Genomic DNA, 25,300 nt, shown 5'->3' with positions numbered 1-25,300 from the left:
AAACTTCATTCATATTTTGAAACTTTGAAAATTTCATTACCATCTTTTTGTTACAGCAGCCCTGTTGTTACAGGCTTGTCTTTACCTGTCATCTTACAAAAAGACTGATTCTATAATGCTGGTAATGTTGTTTAATTTAGCGTCGGTGACTACTGTGTTGTTGTGTACCAACATCTGAACAGAGGAGTGAAGTTTCACTTCACAAAGGATATGGAAATTTAAAATAATATTTTTCTTCTTGTTATCTTTTCTTTGAATTGTAGTCCTCTCTTCCTCCCTCAGACAGAATGTCTGTTTTGACAAAAATCTGCTTTTGTGCAGAGCAGTGAATATTGGAAGGTAAGGTCTTGAGATTGCTTTCATCATATTTTCTATTATTACACAATTATATACTATTATATATAATAATTATATATTATTATTCAGTTATACACACAATAGTTTAGTAAAGTTTAGTAAAGTTTTAGTAAAGTTTATCATGGAATATATCTTTTTATAATGAAACAAAAAAAATTTATTGTTAACAGCTGAAATCTTGTATTCCAAAGGTATTTTTATGTCTTCACCTACTTTTCTGTGTGCAAAATTCCGGTGAAATCAACAAAACTTTCTACCAGTATGTAACTTGTAGAGCTTCCTGTTACAATAGAATGGATTCAGCTTGCATTTCTTCCTAAGGTGAGTTTAGAGTAAAAAGTAACCTACCTTTCTTTATTCCACAAATCCAGTTATTACTGTATTCACAGTGCTGCTTAATCCATGACAGGGAAGGATTTTCTCTGATTGCTCCACAGTCTTGAAATGCAGTATCGTAAAAATAGTTTTCTGCTTTATAATTCACCTACAGAGAAAATACACCTGTTGTTTTTATTTTTATGTACAGGAGGGAAAACAGTACTCTGTGAGGAATGAGAAATAGAGCAGAAGTTTCAATCACTCCTCTTTGCTCTCTTCAGGCTGTGAAGCCAATATGAGCTATTAAAGTAATTAAAAACACTCTGAGTTTATGCAGCATCTAACAGACTGTAGCAGTCCCACAAAAACTGAAATCAAATGAGATTATAAATAAAAAACAGGAAAAGGGAACATGGCAATTTATCATCAGAGGCTAACAAAAATCAGGAGAGAACCTTCTCATATATTTGTGACTTGGATAAGCATTTCTGTAGCTGAAAGTAGTCCTTTGTCTTATCACTTTTGTGATGGTATAACCTCAGGGTTTATTGGCCTCTTTTTTTTTTTTCCAATCCAGTATGAAGAATAATGGTTCAGAGTTACCCAGTTGCAAAACAGATATTTTTGGAAATTTTTGTACAGCTTTCATATACAACAGTCATGGAAACTTCTCCAGCAGGAAAAAAAATGCCAGAACAGAAGGGAACTGGCGTGGTGGAACACTCACCGGAGAGCCATCACTCCAGGAAAGGCCACCGTCAGGATCCAAACACTGCAAACCTATCCAGAAAGGCTGGAATGATGGGGATTTCTTCCTAGAGTGTGAAAAAAAAATGTGTAATGGAAGAGGATATATGTTTTTAGCTCTGCTCAATGTTAGAAGTTATGTAGGACAATGACACTTACTGAACACTTCAAATGCAGGAATTTTAAAATGAAAAAGTAGTGTTGGTCAGCAAACTCCCATTGGCAAGTACATGAAGTTCACACCTTAAAATTTCTTACTTTGAAAATGATTGTATTGAAAACACATCACATTGTTTTCCTACATTGTTGTTGTGATTACAGTATTTTTTATCAGAAATAAAATCCGGGCTACTGGAAAACAAAATTTGGTTTCAAATGATTCATTAAACCAACTTAGAATAGGGTCTGTGGAGAAACATTCAATAGATTTTGTTGTTGGGTTGGTTTTTATCTGAATTTAAAATGCTTGCAGGTTATGATACATTTTAGGATCTCCAAAAATTTCTTTGAAAACATTACTCATATGAGACATTTTCTCAGTTATTTTTCTTATTGTTATGGTGAAAACCAGATAGATTTTAAAATAACTGTCTCAGGAGCAAAACAAAAATATTGGTTATTACTGTATCATATGTTGTTACACTGAAATATCAATTATTACAGTTTGCTTGCTTACTTTATTAAGTTTTCTATCACTGTTTGTTCTTCTTCATTTCTAATGGAAGCCAGGTCTCCTCCTATTTCTCTGCAGAAATCTCGGGCTTCAAACCATGTTTTCTTTTGGTCTTCCTCTCTCACAAAACCCTGTAGATGCAGGTATAACATTGTGTTCTCAATGTGGTAAATATGAATCTGCTGGCTGCCTTGCATAAGAAAAATAGATAAACCTTCCATTACAACTATCTATTATAATATGGATTCAAAAGTGATTGGATAACCTTACTTAGCACTGATAGAGTGAAAACTGCAGTGATATTTGAATAGTTAAGTAAAAGCCTGCCACGTTGTGCCATTCTGTGATGTTTAGATTACCTATGTACTTGGTGCTGTCCTGTTTCCCAGGTAGGTTTATGGCAAAAAATAATACTTACTCTGAAGCATGAATTAGTGCTATTGCTTGTATCCCAACCCAATGGACATTTGGAATCAGAAGTGGTTTCAGAAGCAACAGGAACTATGACTTTTTCAGCTAATTTTTTGCAGAGAAATTTTGCCTTTACTTCACAGTTCTGAACATCCCATAGTCCAGCTGCATTTCCAGTCCTAAGGGCAACACAACCAGCTTCCTTCCCTTTGTGAGATAAAAAAGAAAGTTGAAATGTGTTTTAAAGAGACTCTTTTAACATTTTTATTGCTCAGGTAGTTAATTTACAAAAGACCATGTGAAATATTAAATGTAGTGTCCGCTCAGAGGAGGAGCTTTGTGAAAAGAGGAAACCAGCAAGTTCCTCATCATCATCCCTTCCCTTTGGCTGCATGAACAATTCCTCGCCTGCCTCTTTCCTCTGCCACTCATGGCAAGGCTTTGGCAACGAATCACTAAGGCTGGAAGGTATTTCATCCTTTCCACTCAGTTCGATTTTGCTCTTGGAAACAAAGAGGAGTCAGAAAATAAATATTTTCATGGCATCATAGAAAATTATAGAATAATTTAGTTGGAAAAGATCTGTAAGACTGTAGAGTCAAACAGTTAACACAGCACCACCAGGCCCATCACTAAACCATCGGTGCCACATCTGCACATCTCACATCTTGTAAATACCTGCAGGGATGGTGACTCAACCACTTCTCTGGGCAGTCCATTCCAAGGCCTGAGCTTCCCTCCTGTGAAGAAACCTTTCCTGGTATCCAACCTAAGGCTCTATTGCTGCACCTTACGGTCATTTCCTCTTCCCCTATTACTTGTTACTTGGGAGAAAAGACTGATCTCCACCTCATTACAACCTCCTTTCAGGGAGTTGTAGAGAATGATAAAGTTTCCTCTGAGCCTCTGTTCCTTCAGCCTAAACAACCCCAGCTCCCTCAGCCACTCTTCATTAGACTCATGTTCCAGACCCTTCACCAGCTTGATTGACCTTCTCTGGACATGTTGCAGCATCTCCGTATTTTTGTTGCAGTGAGGGACCCAAAACTTAACCCAGGGTTCAATTTGCAGCCTCACTGGTGTCAAGTATATGTATCAAAGACACTTCAGTTTCAAAGGCAGAATGTTCATACATGTCATCATGGATTTATCAAAGTTGGAAAACAGTTTAGAATTAGGGAACACAGAGAGTTCCTTAGTAGCATAGATTTAGTCCAGTGGTAGTGATGCCTTAAAGAACCTAGAAATGAAACAATACACTTTTGAGATATTAGTATAGAAGGTAATATAAAGGCTAGTCTTTATTTGAGGCCTCCAGGCACAGATATGGAAAATGCCCAAGAAATTCCCACCCCACAACGGGGTGAATACAATTTTATAAGTTTAGCAAATTAGCATAATTCACAAAAATCACCAATTAGAGACATAAGAATTGAGATAACTTTCCCCAGTTCAACAGAACTAAATCACAGAATCACAGAATTGCAGAATGACTAGGCTGGAAGAGACCTTCAGATCATCAAGTCCAACCCAGCCCTAACACCTCAACTAAACCATGGTACCAATTGCCACATCCAGTCTTTTTTTCAACACATCCAGGGATGGTGACTCCACCACCTCCCCGGGCAGACAATTCCAGAACTTTATCACTGCATCTGTGGAAAACTTTTTCCTAATATCCAGCCTATATTTCCCTTGGCACAGCCTAAGACTGTGTCCTCTCGTTCTGTCAGCTGCTGCCTGGAGAAAGAGACCAACCCCCACCTGACCACAGCCACCCTTCAGGAAGTCCTAGAGAGTGATACAACTTTTTTTTTTTTTTTTTTTTTTTTTTTTTTTTTTTTTTTTTTTTTTTTTTTTTTGTCTCCTTTTCTCCAGGCTAAACACCAGCCATTCCACACAGGGTTTGTGTTCCCAGCTCCTCACCAGCCTCGTTGACTCCTCTGGACTCACTCAAGCATCTCAACGTCCTTCCCAAACTGAGGGGACAGAACTGGACACAGCACTCAATGTCCTTCCTAAACTGAGGGGCAGAGCTGGACACAGCACTCAATGTCCTTCCTAAACTGAGGGGCCAGAGCTGGACACAGCACTCAATGTCCTTCCTGAACTGAGGGGCCAGAGCTGGACACAGCTCTGGAGGTGCAGCCTCACCAACACTGTATACAAGGGAAGAATGACCTCCCTGCTCCTGCTGGCCACACTATTCCTGACACAGTCCAGGATGCCCTTGGCCTTCTTGGCCACCAGGGCACACTGCTGGCTCATGTCCAGCTGCTGTCACCAGATCCCCCAGGTTCCTTTCTGCCTGGGCACTGTCCGGCCACGCTGTCCCCAACCTACAACATTGCAAGGTGTTTTTGTGGCCAAAATGCAGGGCTCAGCACTTGGACTTATTGAACTTCATCCCATTGGACTCTGCCCATCCATCCAACCCTTCCAGGTCTCTCTGCAGAGCTCTCCTACCTTCCAACAGATCCACACACGCTTCCCAGCTTAGTGTCATCTGCAAATTAACTAATGAAAGACTCAATACCCTCATCCATGTCAGCAGTAAAGATATTGAACAGACCTGGCCCCAGCACAGACCCCTGAGGGACACCCCTGGTGCCTGGCTGCCAGCTGGATGCAAAACCTTCCCCACCACTCTCTGGGCCCGGCCATGCAGCCAGTTCCTGACCCAGCACAGAGTGCTCCTGTCCAAACCTGGGCTGCCAGCTTTGCCAGGAGTGTGCTGTGGGAGACAGTGTCCAAGGCCCTGCTGAGGTCCAAATAGACAACATCCACAGCCTTCCCCACATATATCAGGCGGGTTATCTAGTCATAAAAGGAGACCAGGTTGGTCCAACACGACCTGCCCCTCCTAAACCCACGCTGGCTGGGTCTGATACCCTGGCCATCCTGTAAGTGCTGCATGATAGCTCTCAGTATAAACTGCTCCATTACCTTACCAGGGACTGAGGTCAGGCTAATTGGCCTATAATTACCAGGATACTCCTTGCCACCCTTTTTGTGAATGGGCATCACACTGGCCAGTTTCCAGTCATCTGGAACCTCACCAGTGAGCCAGGACTGTTGGTAAATGATGGAAAGCAGCTTTGCAAGCTCATCTGCCAGCTCCCTCATCACCCTGGGATGGATCCCATCTGGGCCCATAGATTTATGAACATCCTCCCCCTTCAGATGGAAACTAAACTTTGCTTATGAATATGTGTCTTGAAGTGCTGTTTTTCAGACTTGGTTACCAGAAAGAACCAAGATAGGCTAGGGGCCTTGTACCCGTGGGGCTTGGAGCTCTGGAAGGTTTTGTCCTTCTGGCTAGGGAAAAGGTAAGGAAAAATACTGGGACTAGCTACTAATAAGCTACAAATGTATGTGTAAAGAATACAAAGAATACATAAAAAGGCAAAAATCATTCATCATCAGTAGAGTACCAGGCATTGCTGCATTCCAGTTTGTGTACAGAACAGCTTCACCAGTCACCCACTTGAAAATCCCTTGCTCTTCCATGTCTGAGAGACCAATCCAAAAATACTTCTCAGAGCTCAGACCAATGAGGCTGGTTAGGTAGGCTTGCTCATATCTGAAATGACAGGATTCAGATGGGATTAAGCCTAGCTTCTCTTCCATCTTCCATTCCTCAGCATCCAAACTTCACAGCAATTCAGCTAGAATGAATCGATTATCCATTAAATTTCCTCTTATGGGGAATATGTTAACTGGATCCCAACTGCAATAGGGGGTGAAGCTGCTCTATACTGAAAAACTATTCCTTACAGAGCAGAAGTTGTCTGTTCTTTCAAACTTAAGTACTAGAAAACATTGATGTGTAAATTATTAAAGTAAGAAAAGCCATACTGTTTTTATTCTTTTTTTTTCTTCAGAAAAAGGATATTCATTCTGGGGGCTTTTTGGTTTGGGTTGGTGTTTTTTTAGAAAGTTCTCAACTATTTTTAAAAATTCCAATATTATTGCATCAGATATACAATTTTTAAACTCTTTTCATACCTGTCTCCTATACTTGTTAAATAACCACTGCTCCTTTCACAGGTTTTCTTTGCTTCTGAAAATGTTACAGAGGTGTGTCCAACCAGATAGCAGTAAAAACCATATCTTTCCCAACCCTGTCAAGAACGCATAAAATAAACATGCAATTAAAAACAACATATATTCTAGTTCTTGAATTTCAATGAATACACATAAATAAACATATTTTTAATATAACCTAACATGATTATGAATAAACTTGAATTGCAGTGTACTAATGGAAATTCAGCTTAGCAAACATTCAGTGCAGAAAGAAGAGATTTAATGCCTATGAGTTTCATTTTTTTGATAATAATGTATAAATTTTTACTAGTAAAAAGTCAGGGACACAGAAGGGAGAGTGAATTCAGAATCAGACAAATAAAATTCTCCTGTGCTCAGAACCAAAAAGAGTAGTCTGTATTATAGTAGCTATGCTGACTCAAGTTTCCTATGTTTTTGAGCCTAAAGCAACAGTAAATAGACTAATTAATTGATTTAATACATCAGGTCACCTAAAAAGTCTAACTGAAGAGGTAATATAGAAACCTCTGAAGAGTAAAATTCTCAGAATTATAGCTGAATTTCAAGTCATTTTTCCCTTTTATGCCACTTCAAGGTTTGCTTGCTGTGCCCAAGAAAAGTAGCCAAACTCTGTGCTCAGTATTTGGCTGCTGTTTAACTCCATTGAGCACAATGAGTCTCAGCTCTGTTCCCCATATGGGCTTGTGGGAAAGGTTACTAAATATAGAATAGTAGTAAATAGGAAAGTAAAAAGAGGGAAAAGAAAAGAAGAGAAAAAGAAAAAAAAAAACTGGTAGGATACAATAACTTGCTCAAAACAAATTCACTTATAAAAAGTATTTTATTGTTTTGATTTGGCTTCAGTAATGAGATTTGTCATCATCTTCCAACTCGCTGCATAGTCCAGAAATTGTTACCAGTCCCTGCTACATATTCAATAACCACAGATGATTGCAGAACAATATTAAAAATATGCAGACAACCACAGAATTTGCTTTAGCCCCTTTCACAGAAAGTTCTGAGAGGTAATAGGCCTGACTTATTATTATTATTCCTTATATGGGAATATAGTGAAAATTATCACCCTGAATTTGTTGTGGAATAACACTTGTTAGGAAATAAAAAAAAAAAAAATAGTTTCAATGTCAAGAGAAGCTTGTGAAATTTTGCTAACCAGCTTCTTGGTTATGATTTCTTCTTACCTTCAGGCAGGCAGGATCAGTCTTTGCTGTTCCAGAAACTCCATGTAGTGGGACTCTCCTGCAGATGTAGCCTAACTTTCTGTCACAGGCACTGTCTGCCCAGTATCCATCCTAGTTGCAGTTTGGGAAGAGGTGAAAAACAGTCAGGCAGAACCTTTTTACTTTAAAAACATTACCATTCTTTTCAAAATACTGTTCCAATGTGAATATCTGTACTTTTTCCAAGTATTTAAGCTTGGAGGTGAGGTTATGTTAAGCTAAGTGGCACTGCCATTCTGTTAAGGTTTGCTTGGCATATAATGTACACTCACAATCAGATATGAACATTTACTAGTTATATGGAATATCATTTTAAATTTAATTTAGAACAACCATATGTCTGATTGAATAAAGTTAACATTATTTGATTCTATGCAACTTAGCAACTATGTTAAGTTGCATTAAAAATCTCCCTAGAAATATAACCAAAATTCAAATAGTGCAATGCTACACTGTATGATTCATGTGGAATGATTCACCTTTCCTGCCATAACAACACAATCTTCTTGGCCACTGACTTCATGGGTTGGTTCTCCAGGCAACCACTTGGTGTATGTCACAGGAGTCCTATCACTCCACTCAAAGTACATTTGATTTTTCAGGTCATTCAGGCCAATCCACAGCTCATCTGTAGCTCCTAAGGACAGAAATTCATCTGTGTTATTGCCTAAGTTAAAACAGCCCATAGGAACAACATTTTATGGAGATGAACAGAACTTGCAACGTTGCAATGCAAATTCACCTGTATTAGAACACAGAGGAATTTATTTTAAAATGTAGTTCACATTCTTCTTTCACGAAATTAAAAATGAGATACCAGCAGGAAATGAGATTCCTCAGCTTTATCAGTAAAGTACATACTGTATCTACAGCTACAAGGTGTCTGATGCAGATAATCCACTCAAATGCTGCAGTGACTAGAGCTGTTATTTCCTTCAAGTGATTTCATGCAGTGAAAAACAAATGAAAATCAAAATGAAAAGAATTAAAATGAAAATGAAAAGACCATAATGACTCCTCTTGTGGGATTTTAGCTTTTGGGTTTTCCTAACCTATACATCTGTGACCTTCCCTATAAATATTCATAAAAAACAAGCAAGAATTATTTTATTTAAATCCTGTAAGATTTCTAACAGTACAGTTCTCTATTTGTACCAAACACTGCCTTGTAGAAATACTCACTGTAGCCAAGCTGAGACAGTATGAAGCCATGCTCCTCAGGGTTGTGGATACTGGCCAGGTTGCCACTGCTCTCATTGCAGGAGCTTAGGGCTTCTCTCCATTCTTTGGGGTCTCTATGAACCGTGAAACAGTGACCTCCATAGGGCAACCATCCTTCTGGGCATTTAACAGGCTCTACATCCCCTCAAAATCAATAGACATTTCAAGTTTTTAAATGGTGCACACTGAAGCCTAGAATAACTGCAATTACATTTAAAATCAGATAATTAATGAATTAGAATGAAAAGTGGTAACAAATAAGGAGTACTTCATTCCTCACACATGTATTTTAGTCTGTATGCTGTTGCTTATGGTACTTTTACAGAAAGGATATGCATTTAAACAAAAGAGGAAAAGACTGGAGCCAATTGTTACTGGGCTTCACTAGTGTGAAGTAGTCACTGGCCAGAGGAATATTTTGGAATTTCTTATGTAGCATTTCCACACAAGATGTCCCACCAAATTATATTTTTTTTTAATTTCATAAAGGAATGGCATCATTACTGCATCTCAAGTAATTCCCTGCACACATGGCTTTCTATGCAACTCACATTAAATAAACCAGAGAGAAGTATAGTAGAAAAGTTGCTCTTTTTTGCCATCTTTCTAGGTTACAGACAACCCCATCAAGTATTTGTTCTTAGCCTACTCAGAATGATGCCATTTTTCCAAGCCTTCTGTGACAAATCTCAGTGTTTCCATTAGAATGCACTGCAGGAAGGGTGAAGCATCTCTAACTGTATTTTCATGTCCATGCAGACCATGATACTTTCATGAAAATGTATGGATTAACCCAGTGCCTCTGGAATTGTGAATAATAACATAAAGTAAAAAATACTTCTGTGGTTACTGGGCTCCAGGAACATTTTCAGTATTTAAATATATTTCCCTAAAGAAATAAAAATATGCTTTGTTCTGTACCAGTAGTGGAAAAACAAATTTCAATAATTGCTTTTTCTTTTTATTTTAAATAGCCGTTAAATTTAATGGCTATTTAAAATAAAAGTGACACAAATTATGCCTTTATCAAAAGGTTTTTTTGCTTGACATACCCAATGGAAGAACTAAAGGATCCTTTGTGGAATTTTCCTTCTTACAGATATAGCCAAGTTTCAGCTCACATGGCTGGTTTTCCCATTTAGCATCTCTTCTGGGGTTTAGTACTGCACAGAGCTTTTCAGGCTCAGGATCAGGGCTTCCTTCATGGGATAAAAAACAAATTATTTTTATGTAGCACAAGGTTTATGTCAGCAGCTAACAGAGCAAATTACTGATAGCTTTTTCATGTGACAATTAAGGGCTCATGATTACACTCCTACAATTATTCTTCTACCAGATATAAGGAAATGTAATTTAGAAAGATCCATCAAAATATTTCTTTTGATGCTTGTTGCAAAATTCACACTTTCTGCCACATTTGATTACAGAATAGTAGTCCTTTCTGCGTAGCCCTTTGGAATTTGAATGCACATTTGCTCCTTGCTGCAAGCAGAACCTCCTGACATTCACTCACTGTTGCTGTCTCTCCTCTGCCTGCCTCTTCCACCAACATCCCCAGAGTTTCCCCACAGGACCACTGTCCCAGGGGAATGGTCATTGTTTTCTTCTCAGAGAGGCTCACAGTGTGATGAATTAGGTTTTTCCCTTCTCCTCACAAAAGATACAACTTAATTCTGCAGGGAAATGGAAGTGTGTAGATTAACTCATGACCATGACAATTGTGTGGGGATACAGGAGCTCTGGGGGTGTGGGCTGAGTGACCTGAGACCCAACCTCTCTGCTAAGCTTGAGGAATCTGACCAGCTCAACAGAAGGTAGAAAATCTTCTACCAGACTCAGCAGCTCTGGCTTTCCCTTCATCTTCTGTGCCAGGTACTAGCAGGTGGCACCTCTGAGACTTGGGAAGGCTGAAAGTTGGACTATGCCTGCATTTATTCAGAATTTGCTGCAACCGACTGTTGGCAGTTGGCAATAATTAAGTGATTTTCAAAACTAAACTGTTAATGCCATGAACCCTTGAATGAGAGGAGAAGAGTAAAAAAGCATTAAGAAGTGCAGAGGAAGGCTTTGCAAGAGCAATGCTGACAGCTGAGTCCTTGCAGGATGCAGGTCTGATAACCTGTGACAATTGTAGAGACAGAGGATTTCACTGGCTTGAAGACATTCCCAGTATGATACAGCTCAACTGGCACTTTTTGCTTTATCTGCCTCTGAAATTCCATGAAATGTTGAAATTCCATGAGATATAGCTAGTGAAGAAAAGCATAATCTTCAGATTATAATTCCAAAAATTGTTTAAAAAGATTACTACCTGGTGCCCAGTTAAAGTATCTGAAGGGAAAGCCACCACTCCACTGCCAGCCGCTGTGGAGATTCAGACTGTTAAGCCCAATCCAGAGAGAGGATCTCTTGCTGTCAATCAAATCTAGGTAACCAAAAGAATTGAATACTAATGAGATTTGCTAGGAAAACATCTGCATTTCCAAAGTTTAGAAGAAGATAGTAAAAGTCTGTCCAGTGATTTGTAAGTTCAGTACAGAATTCATGTTTACTGGTAATAAACTCAGAGGGTTTTTTTTCTGTAAATAAAGGGTAGAGAATTGAAAAAGATTATTTTGCATATTAGTTTGTCTGAACCTAATGTTATTCTACAGTTATATGTAAATAATTAGCTTGGAAAATGGAAAGATTTCATTTCTACTAGTTTTCTTGCTTGTGACACAATTGGTATAGGACCTTTGTTCTACAGTGTGCATAAATCTATAAAGTCTGTATAAAATTTGTACCATGTTTCAAAACAACTATTTCATTAGATATACATCAAGAATACTGATTTATTAATACAAAATATAATCACACAACATGTAATATAATGTAATTGTCATATAATGGCTGTCTCCTAAAATGTTTCTTCTATGAAGTCCCCTTTCCCAGACCTTTCTGGTGTTTTCTGAGCTTGAGCTGACTTTTGCATAATTAGCTTAAAAGCCTTTGATTTTTTTTTTTATAAAATAATAATAATAATATAAATAATTTCAAACTGTAATTCCACAACTTACTGAACTCCCACATATAAAAAGCTTAATTTACTGTAATTTTGTTATTTCTTATTAGTATAGATACCATTTTCTTACATCAGCTATTCACTGTAATATGATTAAAGCATCAAAATATTTGTAATTAGTCAAAAAATCTTTCAAAGAGTTTTTATTGAGTTGAACTTGCTTAGTTCACCTCTTAGATATACTTGTTCATGTATCTCCGTGACACTTAATAATTCTGCATTCTGTTGCTGACAGCTCTTCCTTGCTTGGCGCCATGTGAGAGCTGACTGGTGGTTTATCTGGTAGTAGATTCCTGTCAAAGGATCTGTGCTCCAAAATCTGTCAACATCTGTGTGAGAGAAAGTATGTTTAGTACCTGGGTTTGTAATGAACATTTTACACATTAAATTGTTATGGCAAAATTTAATGCAAGCTTATTTATGAAATAGCATTTTGGAGCAATTAAGGCTCAGACCCACAAGTTATCTTGATCTTTATTAAGAAAAGAGGGTGTGTCATTGACATTATCAGTGATGAGCCTTCCATCCTTTATTTGCACTTTCTCCTTCAAATTTTATAATCTTCAGGAGAAAAGATATTGTAAAGAGGCCAAGAAATTAAAACTTTATCGTGGTCTACTCTGCAAAACTGTTCAGAAGATCATAGGCTATGCCCAAGTTTGTTCTTGGCTGGAACACAACCGAAATACAAACATTTGCAGTAATGAAACCTTTCTTGTGAAATTATGCCATCACTAATCACATTTACAATGTTATAGGCTTGAGGAAGAGCAGCTGGAAATCTGTCCAGTGGAAAGGGACTTGGGGGTGCTGGTTGATAACCAGGCAAACGTGACCCATGGTGTGCCCAGGTGGCCAAGAAGGCCAATGGCATCCTGGCCTGTACCAGCAGTAGTGGGGCCAGCAGGAGCAGGGCAGGGATTGTGCCCCTGTACTCTGCACTGGTGAGGCCACACGTCAAATAGTTCAGACTTGAGCCTGACTGCAGTAAAGACCTTGAGATGCTGGAGCACATCCATAGGAGGGCAAGAGAGCTGGTGAAGGGCCCTGTTCCCAGCTGAGGGAACACAGGTTGTACTTGTGGTCTGCATGGATTTTAGATACTGGAATGTTGAAATTGTCTTCTGAGAGCTCACTGTTAGCTAAACTGTTCCCTGGGCAAGTACTAAAATAAGCTGTGATTGCAACTGGCCCTGAATTTCTCTTTTGTTGAGAAAAAGGCATTAAATTTATTGAATGGTTTGTTAGAGGAAATGTTTTCTATTTTTTATTGTTTCTTTATTGAGAGAATTTTAACATTCTTTTTTTAACTGTAGACTCAAGTATTAGTGATAATATCCCAACAATTGTATAATGCTAAACACTCCATATTTTCTAGTTTTTATAATGAGGATTTCAGGGGAATTTTGAAGCTACTGCTTGCAATACTGCACTGGAGAATAATTTTCACCAAATCCGTCAGAATGATGGTGGTTGGTGGTGGTTGAGAGTGAGCTGATCTTGGTTTACCAGTGCAGTGCTCCTATCAAAATGACAAATTGTGATGCTGATTCTGTGGTATTGCACTGAAAACTTAGATTTGAAGCAGCATTTCTAATATCTTCATGAACATGTATTTTGGTGTTCTTGATCCTGCACTCCCATGACCATACTTTTATCTGTTAAGATAGCACTATTTTGTAATATATTCTGAAACATTAAAAGGGAAATGCTGATCATGCTAACATTTCAGGAAAACCTTTGAGCCAATCTTTTAATTTTATATCTTTCAAAAAACAATCAAACAAACATCCTCCCATGGGCTGTAGACCAATCTTGTTACACAGAACAGGGCTTTGCTTGGGTCGAAAAGCCAAGCAGTTAGACTACTGCTATCACAAATATCAGTGAGTATTAGACTGCAAATAGCTTCACAATTTTCAGGTGATTCCATGCTGAAGAGAATCATATTTATAGCACACTGCTTTTTTCCTGAGTCTTTACTACTGATGAACACACCCAGACAACTTTCAGCCTGACTGTAGGCTATTAGCAAAGAGATTTGTTACTTCTGTCAGGAATGTTATTGCGAGAGCGATACATTTTTAAGTAAAATTTAGGTCATTGCAAGGTTTTTCCCTTCTGCATTATTAACAGCATCTCAATATTGATATATTTAAATAGCAGTGCTGTGTTACAGGGTCTATGTCAGCTCGTGGGACTTACCGGCAGCTGGACAGAACCCATACAAATGGTCCTCGTCGAAGCTGGGCGTTGTTGCACACCAGAGCAACCCGTCTGACCTGCCAGCAGCAGTGCACTCAGCATACCATCTTCCACTCAGCAGGAAGGGGAAGGCACACGGGGCTCCGTTGGAATTTCCTAACAGTGTAAACATGTCTGAGGGGGCAAAAGAGAAGTTTTAACGTAGCTGTGTGAATATCTGTGTCTGTACTCTCCATAAGACTACCTGGAGCATTACAAGTGCTACACCATTGTAGGTGGGGAGCTGCTGTCACCAGCAATGTCTTTCATGGAAGTTCTTGGTAGGTCTCGCAATTTACACTTTGTTTCTGTGGTACATCATCAGCTGTACCAGCTAGAACCTGAGCAGTTTCGTGCTGTAGACAACTGTGAAAGAGCTGCAGTGATTTTTATCTCACTTATTTAAATATAATTTTCTAAAAATAGTGCTATCATTTTATCATGTGGCTTAACTTTGACTTCATGTCATGTGGCTTAATGTTGTGGGATTTTTTGGCATCTGAAATCTCATAGAATAACTGAAGGTATTATGCATGGAATTATTTCCTTACATTTAATCTTGATGTAAACTCGGAGATTTTTTCCTCTTTCATCCAATAATACTAATACAATCTCAGTAGTAATAGTATGCAGTTAAATAAAGTGCTTTCATTTCAAAATCACAGAATCACAGAATGGTTCAGGATGGAAGGGATCACAGAGGGTCATGTGGTCCAACCTCCCTGCTCAAGCAGGGCCATCCCAGAGCACATGGCACAGGATTGTGTGCAGATGGTTCTGGAATACCTCCAGAGAGGGAAACTCCACAACACCTCTGGACAGTCTGTTCCAGTGCTTGGTAAAAGAAGTTCTTCCTCTTACTCAAGCAGAACTTCCTGTACTTTGGTTTCTGCCCATTGTGTTATTGCTAGGCACCAGAGGAGTGATTAACACTAGCAATTAAAAATAACCTACATCTACATTTGCTTTAAAAGTAAAGAACAAAAATTACACACTCTTTTGCACATACTGCATTCTGTCTGAACCTTAGCATCTGTTTTTCTCCAGGATGGAGGGATACAGGTCTGAATATGTGAACTAATCTTTTTCTATTCCACCACTGACTCAGGGGGAGCAGCTGGTATTAGGCTAAGGAGGGTAGAAATCAAAAGACCCTATCTCTGATAGCAAACAAGTGGACTCAATAAACCACCAAAAAGAACCTTTAAACTTTACCTTTGTGGCTTTGAGAACACAAATCATCCATGGTTCCATAGATCTTCCATTTATCCATTGCCTCTGATGCTGTTTTTAGCACAATATTTTCTCTTTTTTTGCCAGCACTGAGAAATAAATCTTCCCCTTGGATTGCCAAGGCTGCATTTCTGCATTCCCATTTCTGGAATTCACTTTTCTTGTTGCATGGATACAGAGAAATTTTAGCCTGGTTTCTCTTGTAGGGCACTCCCAAGCATTGTGCAAATGCCACACTCATTAACTGATGATCAGAGACCCACCTGAATTTTTGTAAGTCACTGTTTTTCTTGCAAGTGGCTGTTGTGATTGCCTCAGAACTCTGAGCAATTAAACAGAACTTGGTAGCCTCATTGAATATTAAGAATATTTCCTTGTCTGTAAAACAAAACATTCAGAGTAAGGGGTTAGGGTGAACACATGGTAAGGGGAGCTTGTGAGGAGAAATATGTGCTGTTTATTCTATGTTGATCTGACTCATGTCAGGAGGCTGCAAATTTTTACAAGTATCAAACTATTTTCAAGACACATTTCATTCTGTGAAGGAAAAGTAAGTACAGGTCAGTAAATAGATGGGAACACAATACAGAGAAATAAGAACACATTAAGACAACTTCAAAAATGTGATCATAATAATGGATTTTTATCTTCTTCTGAAATGTACCTTTTGTTCAAGATTTCCAAGAGAGATCTTCACTAAATTTGGAAGTTGGCCATCACTTTAGCTCCTGTAACATATATCTCCATGTGGTCGCATTTGTGCTTGATACAGTTAGTGTGATTGTGTTCTGTGATTCTTGCTCCTTCTTTACATGCTTACATGCTCTTTCTTTACATGTTCTGTTATGGCTTGGGAATTTTTTGGAATTAAAAACTGTGTAATGATGACTTGCTATCTTGCCTTGTTCCAGTACCTTTTCCTTAGCACATCTGTCATCAACATAATTCACACAACAAATCACAAACATTGTGACAAGAACACTGAAGAGCATATAGATACTATGGGAGTGGCCTGCATGCCTGTGCATTGTGAGTGCCACACAAGACAGTTAACACCCCCAAAGGGTCAAAGGCAGCCTGGTGCAGCAATCCATTGAGATAAGCAGGCCCTGCTGGGAAGGGCTGTCCAGAGCTGCAGCTGCTCCATGACACACAAAGCAACTCCTCCTGGGCAAACAGCTGCATGCTCTTAACAACGTCAGGTACCACGCAGCTCTCACTGGCTTTGGGTCATGGGGGATTGAAATTTGGACTACAAGGAATATTCTAGGACCTGTAGAACAGGAGGGCAAGGGTTTTCCCTTCAGCCCTCTGTGCCTCAAATTCACAGCTGGAAACAGAGATGCAGCATCACTGCCACATCCATCTGAGAGAATAACACCCGAGAGGCAGTGAGATACCCCTCCACACACTAAAGTAAATTTTTAGGAGAAATTCAGGATGTTAGGACAAGCCAGTGTTGGGTAGTGAACAGAGGAGAAAGTTTATCTGGGAAATTCTGGGAGGGTATGACAGAAAGAATAGTTCTTGAGCTCTTCCAGAAGGTCCCTGTATTACTTTCACCAGCTCAGTAATATATAGGGGTTTCATTTCTGAAAATCTAAATTTGAAGCTGAGACTTAATTCCTTCTTTTCTTGTCCATTTAGGCAAAAAGTTTTAAATATTATAAAATCTTTTATTTTTTACTGCTCAGTAACTAAGTGCTTAGTGTAGTCCCCTAAGAACCAACTATTGCCCCTCGTAGAATTTTTGGGTCTAATGATAGGAATTCTTGCTGGAAACTGTGAGGTTTCTGCTTTTGAGTTGGGTTCCCAGCCCACGGAGCAGGTGGGAGACCCCCTTCCTGCACTGGGTAGTGCTGCCACAGCTTACATGGAGTAGTGTCTGCTTTTGGAAGCTGTGACAGGCACCCCGCTCCACAAATCTAATGAACTGAAGGATAAAAAAAACATATCTTTGAACATTATCATTATACTTACTTAAAAAGGGAGCTGTGATCTGTGTTTGGCCAACTTCAGAGCCTTAAGTATCCCTCTCATCTTTACTCTTACTGCTGTAGCAGTTATTCCACAGCTTTTCTTGACTCTCATATATTTCCAAAATTTGTTTTTCACTGGCTTCTTCTCAGCCACATTGCTCATCTTATATCAATCCACAAGTTCCACCTCATCCCCCACAATCTCCTGCTAAGGCTATGACATACACATGCAACATCCTATTTAACTCCTTAATCCTTTTCCTTTTTTTGTGACTCAGTCACATATATAGACCAAGATTAAAAAGCACACTTTGAAGTCCATCTACTTTAAAGTAGTAAACATAACCAATAAGTTGTCCCTAAAATTCAATCTTTATTCACATATGTGACTCAGTTCTGACTTCTGATTTCCATCTTTACCCCATTTTTGATATTCCTATCTCTTTAAAAGTAAATCAACATCTCTGTATATGTCTTGTGGAAACTTCTGTGGACCACTCCCATTAGGACAAATATGAAACGCAGAGTAGTAAAGCTATGTGAAAATCTTAAAGATCTTGAGAAACCAGCAAGACAACAAAGATGCCCACTTTCACATCCACTTTTGCAGGGGATAGGAGAAAAATAGACTCACCGAGTGTCTGAAAAGCAGTATGAACAAATGAGAGGAAAACTAAAACTGTAGGAAAGGTCAAGTTTTTCATTCTGTCTTCTTATTCACAAAGAGATGAGACGAAATTAATTGCTGCAGTAGAGGTCCTTAAAGAATCAGTTGGCACTGGCTCCTTCTCAGTTCTGCAGATTTTTAGTTGAAAGAGAAAACTCTGGGCTCTAAATAAGGAAATATCCTGTCACATGTGTATTTTGAAATCTATAAATAATTACAAAATTCAAACTTTGCATCTGAAAGTGAAGTTTCCATCCATTCAAATGCAAGTGACAAAGTTCGAACATTTCAAGACCATTCCTCTGAATTATTTTTGACTTTCTTGGTTCGGTGCTGGAATTGTAATATTCTGACCCTCAAAGATAGAAGCAGGGAGTGAACTTTTAATGGATGTACCTTAAATGTCATACATACATACCTGAGAAACTCAGAGAAAAATATACGCAAATTTCTTATCCAGATAAGTCTTCACTCATTTGCAAAAGATTTATTGATTTAATTTACTGCAGTGAGCAATTTTGACTATATCAGCATGAAAAATTAACCCACACAGGACAATTTAATTTTGCTTGGTGACTTGACAAACGGGGTACTATGCATACACCTGCCTTTTATCTACCTGGTATATCAGCTAACAGAACTATTATGCTGTTATTCCATATGAATTTATCTTAGAAGAACCAATACAAATTAGCCAAATCTTCACAAATCTTTCTGTAATTTTGGCAAAAACCTGCCTTTCAAAATTATTTCATCCATAAAGTACTAATGACCTTTAGTATTTTATTCTTGCTTTGTACCAAGCATAAATAAGACAAGGACAGAGGAATAAATTAAAATTTTAGAAGTGAGCTTCAGTTATTTATTAAGCGGAAATGGACTACAGCTATGCTGCACAATCCATTAGTAATTTTGAAAAAAAGGAAGGAAAGAAATTCAGCTGAAATTGCCCTTCAAATTTTCTCTCATTTTCCTTGGCATTATTATGAAGACAAATTTCATGGTATTTTCTACAAGAGCAAAGCATCACTTAATAAGATGGAAGAAACATTCACATAATACAGAGTCTTTGGAGTTGTGTTACCCATAGAAAATATAAAACATTTAAATTTGTTAGATAATATTATGTTAGATTTTTTAATCTGTTTATTCTTTTCATTTACTTTGCCTTTATCATTAGCCATCAAAAAGCACAGAATCCAGTTCAGTATTTACAAAAGAAAATCTATTTTTTGTAACTTATATGAAGAAGAAAAAAGAAGTTGAAAGATCAAGAGGACTGTCATTAAAAGTAAAGTTTGAGTAAAGAATGGTCTTTATTCCTTATCTTCTGCAATATGTTTTGTTTAATTGCAATATCTGCAAATTGTCAATCCAGTGTCAGGTAACATCTATCCAGTTCTTCTGCACTTTCTAAAGGTTTGTTATTCCCAGAGATCCTTGAGATCTTTTTTCTTCAGAATTTCATAGACAACAGACAATTAAAACTTAAACATCTCAATAAACCATTTCACTAGCAAGGCACTGTTTTGTGCCCTACTCTTTTACTGGGCTGAATCATGGACACAGTGCCCAATTACCAGTCCATTTATCAGAGAGGCAGAGGATAGTATGCAAAGCTATCCTAAAATGAGTGCAATAAAGTGGAATAAAACCAGGAATGCATTCTTCCAATTTGTTTGGCAACTCCTTTATTTTACAGTTTATTTATGGCTTTTTTAGTCAGATGCCTCATTCATGTTTCTGTGTCTCCTCCTGTCAGCCTCATTTTTAAGGAAGAAAACTCATTAGATCAACAAATCATATATCATCTCCACATGCTAATTAAACACTGAAACGTTACTTTGTAATATATAGATCATTTGATATAGTCTCATGTTCATAATTGATAAAACACATTCAAAGTCATAGAATGACTGTATGCAAAGATTTATTTGTTTTGCAAAATACTAGTTGAAGCCATGAATAAAGGACAAGTATTTGTATTTCACTTACAATACTATCACAGGGAAGATATTTGTGTAAAGGGTATAAGACAAGGGCAGCAATGGGGACAAACAATTAATGTAAATCTCTGTTTATTCCAACCATCACTCAAGTAACAGTGTGCATGCTTCAGAACAGTATGGTAAGATATCCTCAAAGTGCAGGCATCAGAGCTGAGTGCTCTGCAAAGAGTGCTTTGACTCTGTATGTGATGCTGTCACAAATTCCTAAACAATTAACCCATATCTTTTAAATCTAATTTCCCTAGTTCTGTTGTTTTCCATGCTTGCTTAATTAGCCATTTTATACAGTAATAAGTCAATAAATACCTGAAAGTATTTATTGAGAAGAATACACCTAAGAGAGACTAAGGTTTCCTTTAGTTTAGCTATAATTTTTTTCAGCTTAACCATTTAGTTTGGCTGTGTTATCCCATCAAACATTGTGTTCATTTTCTCCTTTGTGGTTGGTAGCATCACTTCCACGGTCCCCTGCAGTTAGGACACGGCTGTATTGCAGCTGCCTGCTGCCCCACCTCTCCTCTCTTCCAGTTCCACTTCCAGTTTTGATCTTGAACAAGAAATAAATCATGAAGCCCACCCCCAGTAAAATTATGAGGGCCAGAGTAAGTAGTATCCACATATTCATGTGACCAGTGGCTTTGTCCTTTTTGGTATCTGTAAATAAATAAAAAGTAAATAGAAATTAATGAACTGTAGCCACAAATCAATACAAGACTATTGAAAATTAGAATTTCTCCCTTGATTACCAGGTGGAAAATCCATTATAATGTCTCTGTGTCAGTCTTTCTTATACATCTGCAAAAGGAGGATCAGAGAGGGGATGATCAATTTACCAAAGCATTTGATTATTCTGGGGTTCCCTACGGGTCTTGCAGGTACTGATAAATTAGGCTGGGAAATAATTCAATGGCAATTAAGTAAATTAAGCTCATATATATATAGACATACTAAATAAATAATATTATATTCAAGCACATATCTTCAAAATTATTTAGAAGGGAAAATCCTACCTTCCACATTTCCAGCTGCTTCAAGAATAGCTGTCAAAGATAAAGATAAATGTTTAGTCAAAATATAAAAAAGGTCACATTTTCTTACTGACAGTTTGATGTTAGCAAATGTTCTGGTAACCTGCACATCATCATCACTTCTGGAAACACATCTGATAAATTAGGAGGGCTGAGAAGGCATGAAAGATTTTTAAGCCCATATTCCCTTCAATAAGACTGCAGTGTTTTGCATATTGAATGCCCTTTCTTGCTCCTTTTGTGATAACCAGAAAATCTCCAAGCTAAGCAGTCGTTTCTGTTTTAAGAGGACTCTCTTCTCCCCAGTCAATTAACCTTGCCCTTTTCACCAGCTCTGTTTCTTGTGGAGATTGGGGAAACCTGATGGACTGCCGAGGACAGCTGAGCTTTCCCGTGTCACACAGAACTCTGTTGAGACCCAGCAGGTCTTAATTGACCACAATTAATGATTTGGGTCTGTGATTGCCCGTGTAAGGCCGAGCTTGCCAGCACAGCCCTTCCCGGTGTGCGCAGAGGGCGCCGTCCGCAAGGCTTTCCCGGCTGGGTGCGGCTGTCCCGGGCTGTGCGGCCCAGCCAGGGCCGTGCCCTGGGTCCGGCGTGTTTGCAAAAACCCAGCTGTGAAATCTGTCTCTAGAAAAGGTGCAGAGCTGGCTGTAATGGATTAAACACCTGATGCTCTGAAAGGCCGCTCTGCTGGAGAGCGCGGTGTCGGGGAATGCCCTCTGTGCTTGGGCATCGCCTCAGAGCCTCTGACGGGCCAAGCCATGGGCCAGGGCGGCTGGGGATAGTGAGTCTCTGCTTTCTGGCGTCTGTAACATCACCCACTAGTGTCTGGTGCCTGCAAAGAAAGCTAGGCGTTGTCCTAAAAGCAGAATTTTCCTTTCGGGAACGTGCCCTGAACAAAGCTGTGACTGCTGCTTCCCCCACCAGCTGCAGGTTTGCTTTGGTGGGGGAAAGGACTGAACCTCAGGAACATCCTGAACCTTGGGGTTGTGAAACAGCGCAGGAAATCGGGCTCTTTTTTTGCAGAATTAACAGTTAAACTCCAAAATACCACATGGTTGCTTGGCTCACAGTATTCTGATATTTTTTACTTCCTGACTAAAGCAGATGGTGCTCAGTTATACAAAAACACAATATTAAAAAAAAAAAAGAAAAGCTAACCAAAACATTTTACTCCTCAGAGGTCACTATATGCTCTCTGGTCACACTTCCGCTCCTATTTAAATAGAATTGCTTCATCCATCTCTAACTGGAACAGCATGTATCATAGTACAGCAAGAGGAAGAATAGCAAAGTATTGATGCCACTCTTGTTCCATAGACACAAAATAGGAATGTCAGTAGAAAAAAAATGTGTTTTTTGTTGGAGGGGAGCAAAAAAATAAAGAAGTTTGATTTTTTTTTTCAGGCAATATTTATGATTTTTAGTTATCAATTGGGTGTTCCTCACAGAATGTATGAAAATCTGAGGTTATGAAGCAAGATAACATAAATAAGTAAAAAAATAAAAATCTTATTATTTTTGTCTGAACATTGAAACATTTCTATCAGTCTTTTGTAATGCTCATGTTGTGCTATTACTACACAGATTGAACCATAAATAGAAAGAGAGAATATTAAAGCAGTCACTTACTCTTTGGTTTCTTACAGATGAAGCCCTTTTGGGAAGAGCAAGGCAGGACACTCCAGTGGCCGGTGGCTGCAGACAGCTCCACGCAGAAAGCCAGCTCGTCCCCCGAGGGCTGCCCGTCACCCCAGTTGACAAAGCCTAGGACACTGTTGTCTTGCCAAAGCAGCTGCCCTGATGTGGCAAATGTTAGTATCAAAACCAATAGATCCGCAGGAAAAGTCTTCATCTTAGTGAATATTGTCATAATATTACTTTTTTCAGCCTAATAAGGCAATACTACTTTCTTCAGAAATTCCATCTGTGGTTGGTGGGTTTTGATGCATTTTATCTCATCTGTTTCTTGTCTCAAAAACAATATAGGTGCTTTCCCAAATTATGATTTGAGAAGTATAGGTAATAACTTTGTTTTAATTTCTATTTTTCCATATGTTTGCATAGGATATTAAAGTTTCAAACTGAAAAAAAGCTAAATTCAGACTTTTGAGGAAAAAATTCTAAATTATCACTTCAGCAGTACTGAATGAAAATCAAAACGTTTTTACTGTAATGCTTATATGTTTACTTAAAATTAAAGCTTTTTTCATAAACTCTAAAAAGAAGTTTAGATGTTTCAATGAGCTGAAAATATTCTAAAATAAAACCCTTTCTGACTGCTTGTAGTCTGATAACAGTGTTTTCATCCAGATGCATGTTTTCTACTGTATGCTTTAGCAAGCAGTCTATTTTTCTCAATACAGAGTCACAGAGGATCTTGATGCTGTGGGTTCTGGCTGGACTCCCACAGGTCCCACATGAGTCTTCCCCAGCCAAGAGAAGATGAGAGCCAGTCAGGACTTTTTTCCCAACAGGAAAAGCTTCCTCAGAGATCAGGAATAGGAGACAGCCTAAGAGAGGACTCAGGTCTGAACTCCTACTGTACTTCAGTTGGTTGCTTAGAACCTATTTATTTTAATAATATTTTTGTCCATTTAAAAAAGTCTGCTTATGATTATTTATAGAACTTAAAATAGTTACCATTTACATTTCTGTATATTCCTATCCAAAAGCCGCTTGTCTTGCTTGCGTATAGATCTGCATGTTCTATTAAAAAGTTTGATTCATCCAGATCTTCTACAGAAGTCAACACGCCACCTGCAAAAAAAACCATGGAAGATTTTTGGAGATATCCCCAACATAGTTACAGCTTTGAGACAGGTTAGGGTTAATAAAAACCTCTCCTGCTGATAGGGAGTAAAGAGTTTAAATAGAGACCACAAGGTAGTGTCCAGCTGTAGGGGAACAGCACAGACAGTGAGAGATGTCATCTGAAGTGAAATATATAAAAGTACAGGGAAGGTGATGACTTTTAAACACCAGGCAAAGTGCACTATGTTTATAAGTGATTGGATGATATTGTTCATAGGAATTCTGAGTGATTATTTATTTGTTCTTCATGGTCTGACAGAAAATTATGTAGTATGAAATACTGCACGACAAACAAAACTGCAATTCAAACTGATGTATTCGTTTTTGTGGCAGTGGTGGTAGAGTAAGAGGGCTAAGAGCATCTTTAAAGGTATGAAACAAAGGATACATTTATTTTCTCTTTCCTGGCCTCTTGACACCTGGATGAGATAGCTGATGACTCAGCAGCAAAGGTGAAAAAGTGCCAAGGTACTGCTCGTGGTCTTGGCCAGGAACAGATGTCTCCAAGGAGAAGGAGGGAAGCATTTTTCCCCTCCCTGGGTTCTGCAGTCTGCCAGGGAACCTTGCTGATAGAGCAAGGGCTACCAGGCAGCACATGTAATGCCTTTTGGATCAACCCCTTTTGGATCACACAGCCTGTGTTAAAAATGAGTGATTGTTATTATAATACTTTGCCTATTGTATAGGGAAAGATATGGAAAAGAAGGGATAAGGCCAGAAAGAAATGGATTTTTTCAAATCACATAAAATTTAAGATCTTACTAAAAGGAGAAATTTTGTGAATGAAGAAAATAGAACAAGAAACAAGCACAGCTAGAAAAATAAAACAAGGAAATCACCTTAAACTCAACAGGGAGTTGTGCTAAAAAGCACGTACAATTAAAAATGAGATTTTTTTGCTTATTTTGACTATTTGCAGATTTTGCATTATTACTTTTCAAGATTTTTTTCAAGACTTCTTTTTAATGTCAAGATTGAAGTTCTGTATTTGGGTAAAAATAATAATTACCTGATTGAATGCACTGAGTCACAGACTGAGCCCAGCTCATTTCATTGGCATTGAAGTTATAGCAGTGGCTTCGGAAAGGAATCCAAGAGATGTGATCAGATTCAGGACATTGTCCAATATCCTGGGGAGGATCTGAAGGAATTACATCTAGAAGAAATGAGATATTATAAATGCTTTCATTCAGTAAGGATTACAGTTCTTCCTAGATGAAATCTTACGGTTTCTTACAGTT

General features: G+C 38.4%; 2 protein-coding genes across 3 annotated transcripts in view; both read right to left on the bottom strand.

Annotated features, from left to right (window-relative positions):
* Nucleotides 1-18,350, bottom strand: part of LOC134558894 (macrophage mannose receptor 1-like) — a 35,178-nt gene extending 16,828 nt beyond the window's left edge. Inside the window, exons 1-15 of one of the 2 annotated variants that reach the window (XM_063413197.1) lie at nt 18,173-18,350; nt 15,542-15,937; nt 14,288-14,461; nt 12,253-12,411; nt 11,330-11,443; nt 10,071-10,217; nt 8,980-9,162; nt 8,277-8,434; nt 7,759-7,869; nt 6,515-6,630; nt 5,941-6,089; nt 2,514-2,713; nt 2,099-2,226; nt 1,403-1,490; nt 706-841 (exon numbers count right to left, since the gene is read on the bottom strand). In XM_063413197.1, coding sequence (XP_063269267.1) covers nt 706-841; nt 1,403-1,490; nt 2,099-2,226; nt 2,514-2,713; nt 5,941-6,089; nt 6,515-6,630; nt 7,759-7,869; nt 8,277-8,434; nt 8,980-9,162; nt 10,071-10,217; nt 11,330-11,443; nt 12,253-12,411; nt 14,288-14,461; nt 15,542-15,937; nt 18,173-18,242 — 2,329 coding nt within the window. In that variant the 5' untranslated portion in view covers nt 18,243-18,350. The remainder of the gene's footprint in view (nt 1-705; nt 842-1,402; nt 1,491-2,098; nt 2,227-2,513; nt 2,714-5,940; nt 6,090-6,514; nt 6,631-7,758; nt 7,870-8,276; nt 8,435-8,979; nt 9,163-10,070; nt 10,218-11,329; nt 11,444-12,252; nt 12,412-14,287; nt 14,462-15,541; nt 15,938-18,172) is intronic. The other variant, XM_063413208.1, reaches the window with a different exon arrangement.
* Nucleotides 18,351-19,408: 1,058 nt separating this feature from the next.
* The window catches only part of LOC134558912 (macrophage mannose receptor 1-like), a 32,987-nt gene continuing 27,095 nt past the window's right edge, over nt 19,409-25,300 (bottom strand). Inside the window, exons 25-29 of the mRNA XM_063413233.1 lie at nt 25,069-25,215; nt 23,889-24,005; nt 22,878-23,045; nt 21,225-21,254; nt 19,409-20,868 (exon numbers count right to left, since the gene is read on the bottom strand). Coding sequence (XP_063269303.1) covers nt 20,627-20,868; nt 21,225-21,254; nt 22,878-23,045; nt 23,889-24,005; nt 25,069-25,215 — 704 coding nt within the window. The 3' untranslated portion in view covers nt 19,409-20,626. The remainder of the gene's footprint in view (nt 20,869-21,224; nt 21,255-22,877; nt 23,046-23,888; nt 24,006-25,068; nt 25,216-25,300) is intronic.

The sequence above is a fragment of the Prinia subflava genome, chromosome 1 (genome assembly GCF_021018805.1).
Source record: "Prinia subflava isolate CZ2003 ecotype Zambia chromosome 1, Cam_Psub_1.2, whole genome shotgun sequence".
NCBI classification, from domain to species: Eukaryota; Metazoa; Chordata; class Aves; order Passeriformes; family Cisticolidae; genus Prinia; species Prinia subflava.
Note: the sequence above shows the minus strand (reverse complement) of the source record. Positions and strands in the feature narration are given on the sequence as shown.